Below are 13,828 nucleotides of genomic sequence, written 5' to 3' on the forward strand. Positions count from 1 at the left end.
GTGAGAAATTGAAAATACTGAATACACTATTCTTGTCTTTCCAAGGCATTTGATCTTATTCAAATTTAGATAAGTGTATGTATACATGTAATAGAAAGGTGAGAATATCGAATACTCTGTTCTTGTCTCTCCCTGTCATTTGAATTTCTCCTAATTTGCAAATTTTATTAAGAGATTGTTCTCAATGCAGACCATGAGTTTCTGTAAGACTTTGGTTTTTATTTTAGGACAAGATATTAGAAAATCTTATTGAGGTACTGAAATGATCAGGATTACTTACAGGCAACAATTCATTTCCTGATAATTTTTCTTGTTATAATTACTGAGAGGTATAACTAACAACTGCTGTAAAGTTTAGAGAGAAACATAGAGAAAGATAATGAATGCATCATTGAAAAGTTAGGCGGTTATTTTGTTTGTAGTTGTATCATTAAATATATAGCATTGGGGTTATTAGAAAACAAACTAAGACTAGAAGAACGGTATGGAAAGTAAAAGATCCATCTGTTACATGTGATGATGAAAATATTGATAAATGTATATACAACTGTTTCTTACAGGAGATATTTTTGAAGCAGCTAACTTCAAACACTTATATTTATATAAATTTTATATGGGTTGCCTTGCAAGGTAAGTACTTAATATTTTTATTACATTTTTATATTGTTTTGATTATAGTTTGTTTCCTTACAAACCCATTTCCTTACAAACTATGTAATGGAGAACTAAATGTTTCTGAAGAAATCAATTCTTAGTTTTATGTTTTTTTTTTTTTGTTACATATTTACTCTATGATTGAACCTTGCAAGCTTTGAATGAACAAACATTTAAAAGAAATATAGGCATGTATATGTGATTAACAAGTCTGATTTGCAATCCCATTGCTCTACTTTTGATTCCATTGTGCTATGACTTAGTAAATATCTTCTATCAAAACTAATACCTTGTGTGTGGAATTTGGTAGATTGAAACTGTGGAAGCCATTCATGTTTGTGTGTGTGTATGTATGTGTGTGTGTGTGTGTGTGCATGCACGCGCATGTGTTTGTTGTATACATACATATATACATCTCTCTCTCTCTCTATCTATCTATCTTTCTATCTCTCTCTCTTTATATATCTATCTGTCTGTCTGCATGTGTGTGATTCAGTCAATATTCTATTTGAATTACTAAAATTTAATGGTTGGCAAAAGCAAGACAAAATTTAAATGCATTATGTTTATATTGAAACTGTATATACAGCAGTTCTTCTTTACTATAAGAATGTCAACTGCACTTAGTGAAGACTTGAGAAAATTTAAAAAATTTGTTTGCTAAGATTGTGGCATTATCAAGTCTAGAGCTTATGTTTTTTGTAAAACAAGAGTACTTGCAAAATATATATTAAAATAGATAAATAAAAAGCAAAATTAGTTGATTATTCAATTTGTACATGAAAAAAATGGAAAAAACATAATTAAAATGCTCCCTTTCTTATATTTGTAATCTAAATATGTGGTCTGATCAATAAGTATTCAGACTGTTGCCATAGTAATGAAACTAAGGCACACAGAGTGAAGTCACTTGGCACAGATTGACCTTGAACTTTGCTGTGCATGTGCACTACGTTTTAACATTCTAGCTCACTTCTGATGTTTACAGCAGTGCTTGGAAGGAAGGTATGTAGCATGTGATCATTGCATTGACTATGGTAGAGAAAGTTTAGCAGAGAATCTATATCAAATTTTGCCAAAAGCTTGGCGATACCTGCTCAGAGGCCTATGCAAAGTTTTCAAAAACTTTCCATCGTTCTTGACACAATCAAGATCTTGTGCAACTGCAACCTTTTGGTCAGCTGAAAGCAGTTTTGGCACCAAACTTGGCAGATATGCATCTCATACCCAAATCTTCAGTGATAATGGACTGAACTGAACTGTATTTAATCTGCACATCTTCTGATAACTTAAGGATGGTGATTTGGCAATTTCCCCTCACGGCAGCATGCACATCTGCGATGTTTTTCTCAGTTCTTCTGGTTGCAGGTCTCCCAGAACGTTCATCAATACTGACATTTTTTCAGCTATCTTGGAAACGTCTGAACCACTCGTACACTTGTGTGCAGCTCATACACTCCTCTCCATACACTTTCTACAACTTTGCGTAGGCCTCTAAGCTGGTATCGCCATGACAACTTTCTCTGTCATGGTCAATGTGATGATTACACACTATGCACCTTCTTTTGAAGCACTGCTGTAAAGAGCGGAAGCGAGCTACAATGTTAAAACTTAGTGCACATACACAACAGAGTTCAAGGTCAATCTTTGCCAAGTGGCTTCACTCTGTGTGTTTTAACTACATTACTATGGAAACAGACTAGATATTTATTGATTGGATACTTATTGATCAGCTATTACAATCATGTTTATTATAATTTATATGGTTTTATAGCTAGCTTTAGTTTAATAAAATCTCTTAAAAATAGAATTCACTAAAATTCAAAAAACTTTAAAAGTAATTTTTTAATACTTTTATTTCTACGTATTTTTAAGTGGAATTTTAGGAACTATATTGAATTTGTTACGAATAAGTCTTCAGGAAAATTCTGAATTTTTGGTTTATAACAGATTGCTTCCAATAACACATGTAAGTTTCCAGAATTTGTTCTTTTAAATTTATTGAAATGTTTTCCATGTTTCATTAATAGAATCTTATTGGTGCTACTTTAGCATAAGTCTACTGCAGTGCCGTGAAATAACATGATCTGTTTACTGAGACCTCAGCAGGTTTTGTGATCTTTCATGGTATGAATTTATTACCTGTGCATACCTTTTTTTATTTTTACACGTTTGATCTGAGTGCTTCTAACTATACCATTTGATTACCATTTTGACTTGAGTGTTTCTGACCAGACTTATCTTTGTTTTACCCTTTTGACCTGAATTTGACCTTTCATGATAGGAATTTATTACCTGTGCTTACCTTTTTTTTTTTTACCCTTTTAACCCGAGTGCTCCTGACCATGCTTATTTTTTTCCCTTACCTTTCTGACCTGGATGCCCCTGACTTGTCTATGTAAAAGAGTAATAATCTAACACCCACATCCTCTTCAAATTGAAGTTGATAACCATCAGTGTGACACATTTTACCTACTATAATGCCATTCCAAACATGTATCATTTTGATAGAGAAAACAGCAGTTGCATTTTTATAGAAAAACACTCTTCTGGATACACCACAAGAAGCAGATACTACAAGTTTGTCAATTTATGTTTCATAAGCCAGAAGTAACTAAAAACCATAGACTGATTTCAATTCTGTCTTCAAGTTAAAATATACTTGGTCATTTTTACTTCTTCTTGAGAAGTGATCTGATGAAAGATTTTATTTTTAAACTTCAGTTCTTGTGCAGAGATTTAAGTAACATCTGTAATGAGATATTATTCAATGTATTGTTTGTAAAAATAGTAAAAATATTCTACTTTCTATCACCTAATTCTTCTGCAGTTTTCCGTTGCTATATAACTTTTGCAAGATGAAATGTCCTTATGTAAAGATTACTATGCTTTGATGAAGAAAAGAAGTGAAAAAAAAATATAGTGTTCTGTATAACCCTTATTGTTTAATAAGCATGTAATTAATATATCTTGTCTATAGAAAATAATGTTGGTACTTCTCAAACTTTATCATTTTAAAATAATCTTTCCTTCAGAAATTCTGTTTTAAGAAAGGAAGCTCTGAATTGAGATCACAAAAGAAAGAGCAGTATCTTTGATATTAATGTAGGGTCTCTGAAACTAATGGGGTGGGGAAATGAGGAGTAAACCACAGCTTCCAGGCTATCCTCAAACCCTCTGGTTTCAATGTTTGCAACAGAGTAAACTCTGCCAAAGGCATTCAAGAGCCAGATTATGTTTATTTGGTATATGGCTGCGTATCAAACTGTATATTTTTTTTTGTTTTGTTATTACTACGAACTGCTGTCAGGGACCAGGTCATAATTTCATGTGATGAAAATTCTGCAATCATTTTAGTTCCAACACATAGTCTCTGATCAAATCACTTGTTTTGCAAGTATACCTCTGTGATGTTAATACCTTCTTTTGCAATAATTACCTACTACCTGACATAATATATTTTGCTCAGTTTTTCCACCTGTTTTAGCTGCTGGATTACTAATCTTAAGATCATGAGTTGAATCCTAAACTGTGTTGTAGATTTAAATGAGATACTTTAATCTACTTATCTCAGTATATCTAGGTGGTAAACAGGTTTTATTCTAAATTTCTGATTAAATAATTGTAAATTCTTTGAACTGTATGGATAATATTTTGATTCTTAAAATCTATTGTGTCATTTAAATATTTGTTTATATATTCATTTTGTGTTGAGTAACAGTAAAAGTTTATTGTTAAATAATTATATAATTAACTGTTGTTGTCTTTACCTGTGTAGATTATGGCAAGTTTTCTATCACTACTATTATTTGAATTCCATACGACAGCTGAACATAACATTTGGTAATTAGTATTTTTTTTCTATACATTATAAATACACAATCACTAATGTCTCTATCATCATGATCACAGCCACAATTGCATAAATTCTCTGTTGAAGAGTGTTAATGTTCAAGTCCACAAAATGGAAGCAACAAAAAAAACTTGAACAAGACGTTACCACCATCATATTGCACTTACAACTGGCGGATGTTTCAATCAACAAGCAATTTAGATGTTTTAGGTGAGAAGAATGGAGCAAGTGTTATAATTGTTGGGAACTTAACCTCAACAGGATGACTGAAATGACGAACTGTATAAGTGAATGGTAGTGATTATGGTTAGCAGTGAGAGTAGGAATGACAGCCAAGGTATGAAAAAAAATGTCAGATAAACAATGCAGTAACTAACACCTTAAATGAAGTTCTTCATGAAGCTGGTAATGACTCAGAAATAGTTAGCAATAGAGGCATTTGTGTAGATGACAGCAAATGGAGTTTTCAGCTATTTCTGACATTCATGAGAAACACATTTCATATTGAAGTAGAGAGATAAGGAGACTCTCTTATTTTGGCTTTTTGAAAAATCTCTTTCTTGTACTCTCCATCTAAATATAACAGGTTAGAGAGTGCACCATTGATCTTCACAACATATAGTAAAGATCAATGTAATGACTTGGTAAGAGACATGACTGTAAATTGTCTGTGGTGATAAACTAAATTTTGTTAATGCACAAGTATTTTGCTCTGAATTAATCATTTTTATAAAACAAAACTTCGATATGTTCATAGATCATCAAAAACATCTTTTCTAAAATATACTTTGTTGATTATAGTGTGCGTCTTATCACCCACAAGCCGCGAAATTAAATACTTCTCAGAATATAACAGTCGTTTCGCGAAAACATCGCAGATACCTCTCTTGTATTGTATTGTCCTTGTACGACATACCCCCCCCCCTCACTCTCTCTTTCTAGTAACGTTGTTGTCTCCCTTACATTAAGTAACTAATATAATGATTATCTTCGATTACTGTACCTTCGGACATAAAGATGCACCTCGGTTTTCTCAGGAAAATAAAAATATAGCTAACCCCTGTCTCACATTCGGCCCTTGACCAATTTATCTATCACTACATGACCGTTCATATTCTGGTTATAAATTTTTCATATACAGGAATTATGAAAATGTCGACTGATACTTTTTGGTAAACGATCGTGATAGGCTAAGCTACTTACATAACACTACGAAATATCACCACTGGCCTTCTCCTAGATGTTAACGGCTTTTTACACCCCTTGTTATTCTTTATTACAATTACCCGTGTCTTTATTATTTTTTTATATAAAGTTACCGAAGCGGTAATTTATATCAAGAAAGAACTACTGTAATGTATTGTTATCTTAGGAAAATAATGTCTACGATCAGATACAGCATTGGCATGCCAAAACTTAACAGTATTTTTTCAATTTTTGTTAGTGCACAGCTTCAGTAAACACAAATTTTTCTATTAAGTACAGTACAATTATATTTGTAATTTATTACAATAACTACACGTGTATAACTATATTTGCAATTGGTAATATTTAGTTGCTAATCGTTTTAAAGTAATTTGAGAAACACTCTTGTAAGTAAGGCGTAGGGTGTTCACAGCCTGTCCGAAGCTTGACCTTAAGTAAATAAGGCACAGTAGGATTTTTCAGACACTTTTTGTTGGGAGGGAATGGCATTTTCAATTGCAAAATTATTGATTTAGAACTAAATATATAAAGCAAAACAGTCTTTATTGCTAGCGAATTTCATTAGATCTTCCAAGTCCCTATTTCCATAATATTATGCATTTTCATTTTCATCCTTGTCCATGTTTTTCCTTCATTATCACAAAATGCTTGGATCTTTGTCCAGATCAAAGAAAAAGTGCAGGTGTGGCTGTGTGGTAGAAGTTTGCTTCCAATCCACATGGTTCCGGGTTCAGTCATACTACATAGCGCCTTGGGCAAGTGTCTTCTACTTTAGCCTTGGCCGACTAAAACCTTATGAGCGGATTTGGTAGATGAAACTGAAAGAAACTCATCAATATCTGTGTCTGTCTCCCACCACTACTTGACAACTGGTGTTGATGTGTTTATGTCTCAATTACTTAGTGGTTCAGCAAAGGAGATTGATATAATTAGTACTAGGGCTGATTCATTCGCCTAAAATTCATCAAGGTGGTGCCCCAGCATGGCCACACTCTAATGACTGAAACAAGTAAAAAATAAAGGATAACCCACAGATGTGTTTATGGGTTGTGCATCAGATAACTTCTGGAACTTCGGTGCTTTAATTTCTACTGAAGTTACCACTAATTATAGCATGAGCTGGTTGGAAAAAGTTTGTGAAAATGCAGATGTTTGTAGATGTGACATTATTGAGTAGAAGTGAATAATAAAAAAAATTTATTTAAAAATTAAAAAATTTTATTGAAGCTACAAATTGAAACAAATTTGAAGCATCATGCTTATTGTTTCTTTTCTCTCTACAGGATTGCCGCAGTTCAATTAGTATCTTTACTTGGAAATTTTACCAAACGGAAAGGAAATGAAGAATAGTGTTTTACACTAAAATGAATTAAAGAAAGTATTCATTATTTTGCTATTGTGATATATATATATATATATATATATATATATATATATATATATATATATATATATATATATATATATATATATATATATATATATATATATATATATATATATATATATATATATATATATATATATATATATATATATATATATATATATATATATATATATATATATATATATATATATATATATATATATATATATATATATATATATATATATATATATATATATATATATATATATATATATATATATATATATATATATATATATATATATATATATATATATATAAATTATATTTAAATGGCTCATTCATTGTTAATTTCTTGTGCATATCTTTTTCTAATGAGTTGTAGTGCACCTGAGTACTGTATACATTAAGTTAATCATCATCATTATTATCATTATTATTTCTTTTTAACTCAGGTTTTGTTGGAACTCCTGGAGTCTTGCATGCATAGCGGGCTTGCTGCTTGCAGCCTATGGTACGATGTTATCTGTTCTTTTCAACTATCTGGTACTATCCTACTTATTCTGGTCGTGCCAAGGAGATAAACCTTTTGTAACAGTTCTACTGGACACTCTGTTCTGATTTCCTTTATATTCCTCTTGATGCCTTCTGATACTGTCCCCAAAGACCTAAAAATAATTGACACTGTCTTCACCTTCTTCATTTGCCATAGCCAGATTTCGTACTTAGGAGAATTGTATATATCTATTTTTCCACCTTCTTTCTTGACTATTTGTGGGTCAAAGGAGTATGCAACTTCAACTATATAGCACATATGGTGCACCTTGTCCACCACCAACTAGATCCAGCTTGTTATGCTCTAGTGCTTGATATGTTTAGATTGGGAAATCCCACAGGATTTTGCAGGTCTTCAACCTCACTGTGGTTTGTGCTCATACCACATCTAGCCTCTCTCTAGACCCCACTTTTTGCACAGTTTCCAATGTAGTACTTTTGCTACCTCATCATGTCACCACAACTTGTAATGGTTTGGGGAAAGTCTAGGGCATTCGTTCAGAATATGGGCGATGGTTTCAGCCACTCTATTACAGATATGTCACAGTAGAAACACTTGCTCATTCCCAAGGTTGACCCTCCAATTTGTGGCCAAAATTTGGTCTTGCACTGCCAGTATGGTGCTCTCAGTCTCTTTTTTTCAGTGTTCCTTTCTTCAACCAGCCTCACCTGTGTTCTGTAGCAACTTCAGTGTGGCTACATGGAATTGATTGTGTAGTCCCTTGTGTAATACTTCTTGATGTTCTTTTTGTACTTCTTGCTTGATTTCCCCCTTTTCTCTGCTTTCAATACTCCCTCATTTCTTACTGCCACTAGCAAGGTTTCCTTCCTTTGGGATAGGGGTCTCAGTAAGCTCCCGAGTTCGATATGTATGCAGCCTTCCACACGTATCAGTCCCCTTCTTCCATTTTCTCTCTTCATGTTCAGGCAATCAGTGTTTGCACTTGAATGATGGGCTCCATGCATCGTTAGAAGCTTTCTTGTATTCCTGTCCAACTCCTTTATTTCCTTCAGGTCCATACTGAACAACTGCAACTGAGTGTGAGTTTATTGCTGAAATTATGTTTCTGGCATTCAGCTTTGAAACCAATATTTTTCTCGCTTGCTGCAGGTACTCTTTCTTTGTCTTTTCTTTCATATTGTTGTGTTTAATTCCATCTGCCTCAAGTATTCCTAGGTATTATTATTATCATTATTATTAAATCAGTAAACTGGCAGAATTCTTAGCAGATGCTTTGTGACATTTCATCTATCTTTACATTCTCAGTTCAAATTCTGCTGGGGTTGGCTTTTTGTCTTTCATCCTTTTGGGGTCGATAAAATAAGTACTAGTTGATGTAATTGACTACCCCCTCCTCCAAACTTCAGGCCTTGTGCCAATATTAAAAAGGATTATTATTATTATTATCAATATTATTATTAAGGCAGTGAGCTGGTAGAATCATTAGCATGCCAGGCAAAAATACTTAGTAGCATTTTTGTCCATCTTCATGTTCTGAGTTCAAATTCTTTCAGGGTTGATAAATTAGACACTGGGATTGATGTTATCAACTAGTCTCCTCTCACCAAATTTCAAGCCTTGTGCCTTCATTAGTAAAGATTATTATTATTATTCAGGTGGTGAGCTGGAAGAATCGTTAGCGCACCAGGTGAAATACTTAGCAGCATTTTGTCTATCCTCATGGTCTGAGTCTAGATTCTGCCAAGCTCAGCTTTGCCTCTCATCAACTTCCAAACGGAGGTCAATGAAATGAGTACCAGTGACACACTGGAGTCAATGTAAATGACTAGCCCCTCCCCAACAATTTCAGTCCTTGTGCTTAGAGTAGAAACGATTATTACTATTATTATTACTATTATACTTTTAGTAAATTAATATAGTAAAATATGAAATCTGTATAATTTCTGTTTTTGTTAACTTGATTGTTATACTGAAAATCCTGACAGGCCTGTTTTTTCATTTGTTTGTATTTTATTTTCTGTTATTTTAAAATTCTAACTACTTTAATCATCCATTTTTCTGCATATTTAAAATTGTCATTAACTTTAAATTTCTCAGTCATTTTCATATGTTATATAAACTCATTGAATACATCAAATTATGAATTGTTCTTTCCTGGTGTCTCAGTATTCCAGGCGACATTTCACTCCAGACACGTAACAGTTGTATATTTTCTAGTGAAGAGTTTATCAATAAAAAGTTTATAAAAAGAAGTAAGTTTGATTATATTTTTGTTATACTCTTACTAAATTACCCAGCAGTGCTCGAGTTGGAGACTCAAGTAATTCACAATAGCATTGCACAATTTATAATAAATCTTGAAAGAACATTCAGCAAAGTCTTGGACTATGTTCATTTTGCAGATGTTTTGTTTAAAATATTTTTCCAGGTATTCTTATTTTAAATATATGTGATTTCATCATCAACGTCATTATCATCAGCATTGAGATAAAATAATACTAGGTGGCACTGGTATCGACCATACAAAGTATCTATAAAAACTTCTGGTAGCAATTTTTTGAAGTGATCCCTTTAACTTTCAAGCTATACAGTTATGACAGAATATAGAAAAAGCACCCTGTTTATACATGTACAAGACTAAAGACCAAAAGGACTAGGAACCTGAAATTGCAATATTTATTGATGGTATGAAGATAATTAACTAAATTTTCTGCAACCATCTTATATATAATATTCTCTTGTGTGACATCAGAACCCAAATTTTATTACAATACTTAGCTATGTCCATTGTTATACATTTTACCATCTAAATTTCAATGGAGAAAGTCAACATTGTTTTATGAAGTACTTTTATAATTATCATTTATTTCAATACATCTGAAATTATTTTGATACAGTATTACTTTTACACAATTGATATGTGTAAGACACATGTTCACCATTCAGAAACAAAGACTTAACTTCACTTAAACATTTCTTGTTTGTAACATGGTGCAGTCCAACCCATGAACACTGTCAAGTCACAGTTTCACATGATGAAAATTTTGACACCATATTACAATCAATAAATGTTTAAGTGAAGTTAACAGTCTTGTGTGTTTCTGATTGGCTAACGTGGGTCTTCCATGTTACAATTGTTTTAGTTTCAATATGTCTCAAATCAAAACACTTGCCTTGCAATTGCTATTATAGTTTCTGATCTTAATTACAAATTTTCATCAAATTTAGGAATAAATAAAATTATATTGTAAAATTACATGTTGCAATAATATTAACAATTTTCTTTTGCTAGCTCTAAAATAAGACAGTAAGTATTAAAATGAACTGATTTCTTCTTTAGTTATTTCCATGAGAAAATGGATAGAGTGACATATTTCATCAAATCTGTATTAACAAATGCCAGTTGCACCTCCAGATTGAAAAGTTGAATAGATTAACAAAGCATGTTGAAATTTTGTAAACTCTTTATTTTTAATTACAAGAATGCAGATGCATTAAACAAGATAAGGAATATGATGTTAAACATGATATAGTATCACACTAAATGCTTTGCAATATTTCTAAGTTCATATCCTACCAGTATAAATTCTGCCATACACCCTCCTAGGTCAATAAAGTTAAAACTAGATTTCAGTTGTTCAACAAAATGTACTTTTTTCCCTTCAAATCTGTGATCAAGTATTTATCAAATAATTATAGTTATTGAAACATATTTTAATACACTTAACTGTTTAAAATATCATTTTAAACATTTTTTTGAAGTTCTTAATAACTGACTTTGGTCACTAATCTCACATCAGCATTTTACAAACCTCCTTTGCTTTTGAATTTAAACAAAGAAACAATAATAGCAACAAATATTGGCATCTTTAGTAGACTCAAGTAACACTGGATTACAATGTTTGTTTATTCTATGTTAGCATGTAAATTAAACACCAGAGATGCTTTGCCCCATGAAGAAACTGCAGGAGCTCAGAGCTATTGCAAGCTTTTCTGAATCCATTGCAATGATGGAAACCTTTCCATATCATCAGCAGGTTAGCATGAATTATATTTCTGTTATTATTTCACTTACATTTCACATGCTTATAAATATTCTGTGAACACTATGAAAATATATCTGAATATACTCAATTATATTCAACTTCTGAGGTATGACATTTTCAGTAAAACTTAATAAGCAGCTGATAGATATTTTATAGATCTTCTATCATACTGACAGCTAATAGTTGAAAAAGAGAGGGAGAGAAAACAAAAACAAACAAAAAAATCACTACTTAGACAAAGACCATATATACTAAATGAAAAAAAAATTGTGAAAATTTATCAATTATCTTTTTCAAATGCTGCTTACAAATATAAACACCTAAACATTTCTATCTTAGCAGATAAGATGTATTCACTCTAACTGGGGTTATTAACCCTTTTGTTACCATATTTCTGTTGCAACACTTTTTGTTTAAATTAATTTTGAAAATAATAAAGAACTGAATAAAACAACTTTTATCATTATTAAGCTAGTGTTTGGAATATAAATTAACAGGAAATTTTAACAGGTTTTAACAGACCACTTTAAAGCAAGAAGTTTGTAACAAAAGGGGTTAACAATATAATTAGTTTCAACAACTATATATAAAACAATATATGATTTATGATAGAAGTATGAAAGGAAGTGTTAAGTTATGATAGTTATATATTTTCCAAGGCTGTAAGAAGTGATACAAACAATATGATTGCTAAAATATGAATACAGAGCCCCAGCCACACCAAAATATAAGTAAAAATATGAAATGGCATATAACTACCCTAAACAAATAAAATATGTTACACCAATCCGTTACTGAGTATTTGGACAAACTTTAGGATTAGAGAGTTAAAACATATTGATTCATTATGCTAAAGTCACACTCAAAAGAATTAGTTTCTCTGTAGATACATTTAAAACACGTAACTTACTTGGTATATAAAATTTCTCATATACATATGTGTGTACACACACACAAACACATATATACACATGAATTTAAAGCAACCATAAAACAAAAGAAGACTCAAATATATGTTTGCAGAGTACAATGTAATGTATGTTTATTAACAGCTGAATATTACAGTGTCACTTCTCAAGTGCCACCATTTCATAGTATGTAAGGTAATGTCTTGATGTGCTGTGAAATGGTGAAACTTCAGCCATGATAGTAAGTAAAGCATACATACATCAATACATTCATTTTTATTGCATTTTGTAATATTATATATAATTAAGTATGAAAGTCTTTTGCTATACCTACTCACTGACATTGTCCCTTAATAGAGTAATCAGTGACCAGGCTGTACACAGTACAATGAAAGAATTTGATTGCTAATAATATATATTATAATATAATAATATATAATCATATTATATATAATACTATTATATACAAAAACAAAGTGAATATAAATGTATATGTATGTTTTAAAGAATCATTGATTCTTTATCACAAAGTAATTGTTTCCATTTCAGCAGATTCTCATCAAACTTCTACAACTGTGAATTTTATAAAATCTCATAAAAAAAAGTACCTTTCTCAGCATTTAATCTTCTGAGTGCACCAGAAAAAACAAACAAAAACCAAACAAACAAAAAAACAGTTAATGCTTAAGTTCTAATAAAAGATGATTTTGAATGAAATGATCTTGTGGGTCTTGAATATGCATGCTTAAATGCTGCTCTTTCATAACCAAATTTTATTTATACATATTTTTAAAAAATATTTTGCCACGTTCATTTACAATCATTGGAAATTTTTTTTGAAAAATATTAAATATGGATATTTTTCTACTTCAGGAGTAAAAATAATAACTGCAATTGAAATTAAAAAAAACCCTTATAATAGTGTTAACTTTTTACTGTTTCCCAATATATATGGAAAAAAAAATCATTAAAATTGATAATGATAAATAAAAACAAGATTAAATGAAACTGAATTAGTCCATTTTTAAGTTCACATAAATGTAACGTACAAACTTTAGAGATGCAAAAAATGAGACAGTTCCAAGCATTAGAAAAAAGACATAACATGACAAAGTAGTGTAACCAAAGAATTCCAGTGTTTGAAGAAGTCCCGACATATTTGATCTTTTGAAGTAGTAGAAAAGTGCATAAAGGAATACAAAGCAGCCTGTGGACCTAAAAAGAAAATAATTTATTATTCATTAAGAGAAATATACATGTATATGTTGTGTT

The 13,828-nt window shown here is 31.2% G+C and overlaps 2 protein-coding genes across 3 annotated transcripts in view; one reads left to right on the top strand and one right to left on the bottom strand.

Moving 5' to 3' along the window:
* The window catches only part of LOC106873963 (UDP-N-acetylglucosamine transporter SLC35D4 homolog), a 40,842-nt gene extending 33,719 nt beyond the window's left edge, over positions 1–7,123 (top strand). For both annotated transcript variants that reach the window (XM_089358530.1, XM_089358529.1), the window contains exons 13-16: positions 561–630; positions 2,530–2,623; positions 4,433–4,497; positions 6,997–7,123. In XM_089358530.1, coding sequence (XP_089214656.1) covers positions 561–630; positions 2,530–2,623; positions 4,433–4,497; positions 6,997–7,063 — 296 coding nt within the window. In that variant the 3' untranslated portion in view covers positions 7,064–7,123. The remainder of the gene's footprint in view (positions 1–560; positions 631–2,529; positions 2,624–4,432; positions 4,498–6,996) is intronic.
* Positions 7,124–12,660: 5,537 nt separating this feature from the next.
* The window catches only part of LOC106873965 (transmembrane 9 superfamily member 1), a 64,492-nt gene continuing 63,324 nt past the window's right edge, over positions 12,661–13,828 (bottom strand). Inside the window, exon 15 of the mRNA XM_014921513.3 lies at positions 12,661–13,771. Coding sequence (XP_014776999.2) covers positions 13,570–13,771 — 202 coding nt within the window. The 3' untranslated portion in view covers positions 12,661–13,569. The remainder of the gene's footprint in view (positions 13,772–13,828) is intronic.

Source organism: Octopus bimaculoides, chromosome 10, assembly GCF_046866305.1.
Source record: "Octopus bimaculoides isolate indiv1 chromosome 10, ASM4686630v1, whole genome shotgun sequence".
In the NCBI taxonomy this organism is placed as follows: domain Eukaryota; kingdom Metazoa; phylum Mollusca; class Cephalopoda; order Octopoda; family Octopodidae; genus Octopus; species Octopus bimaculoides.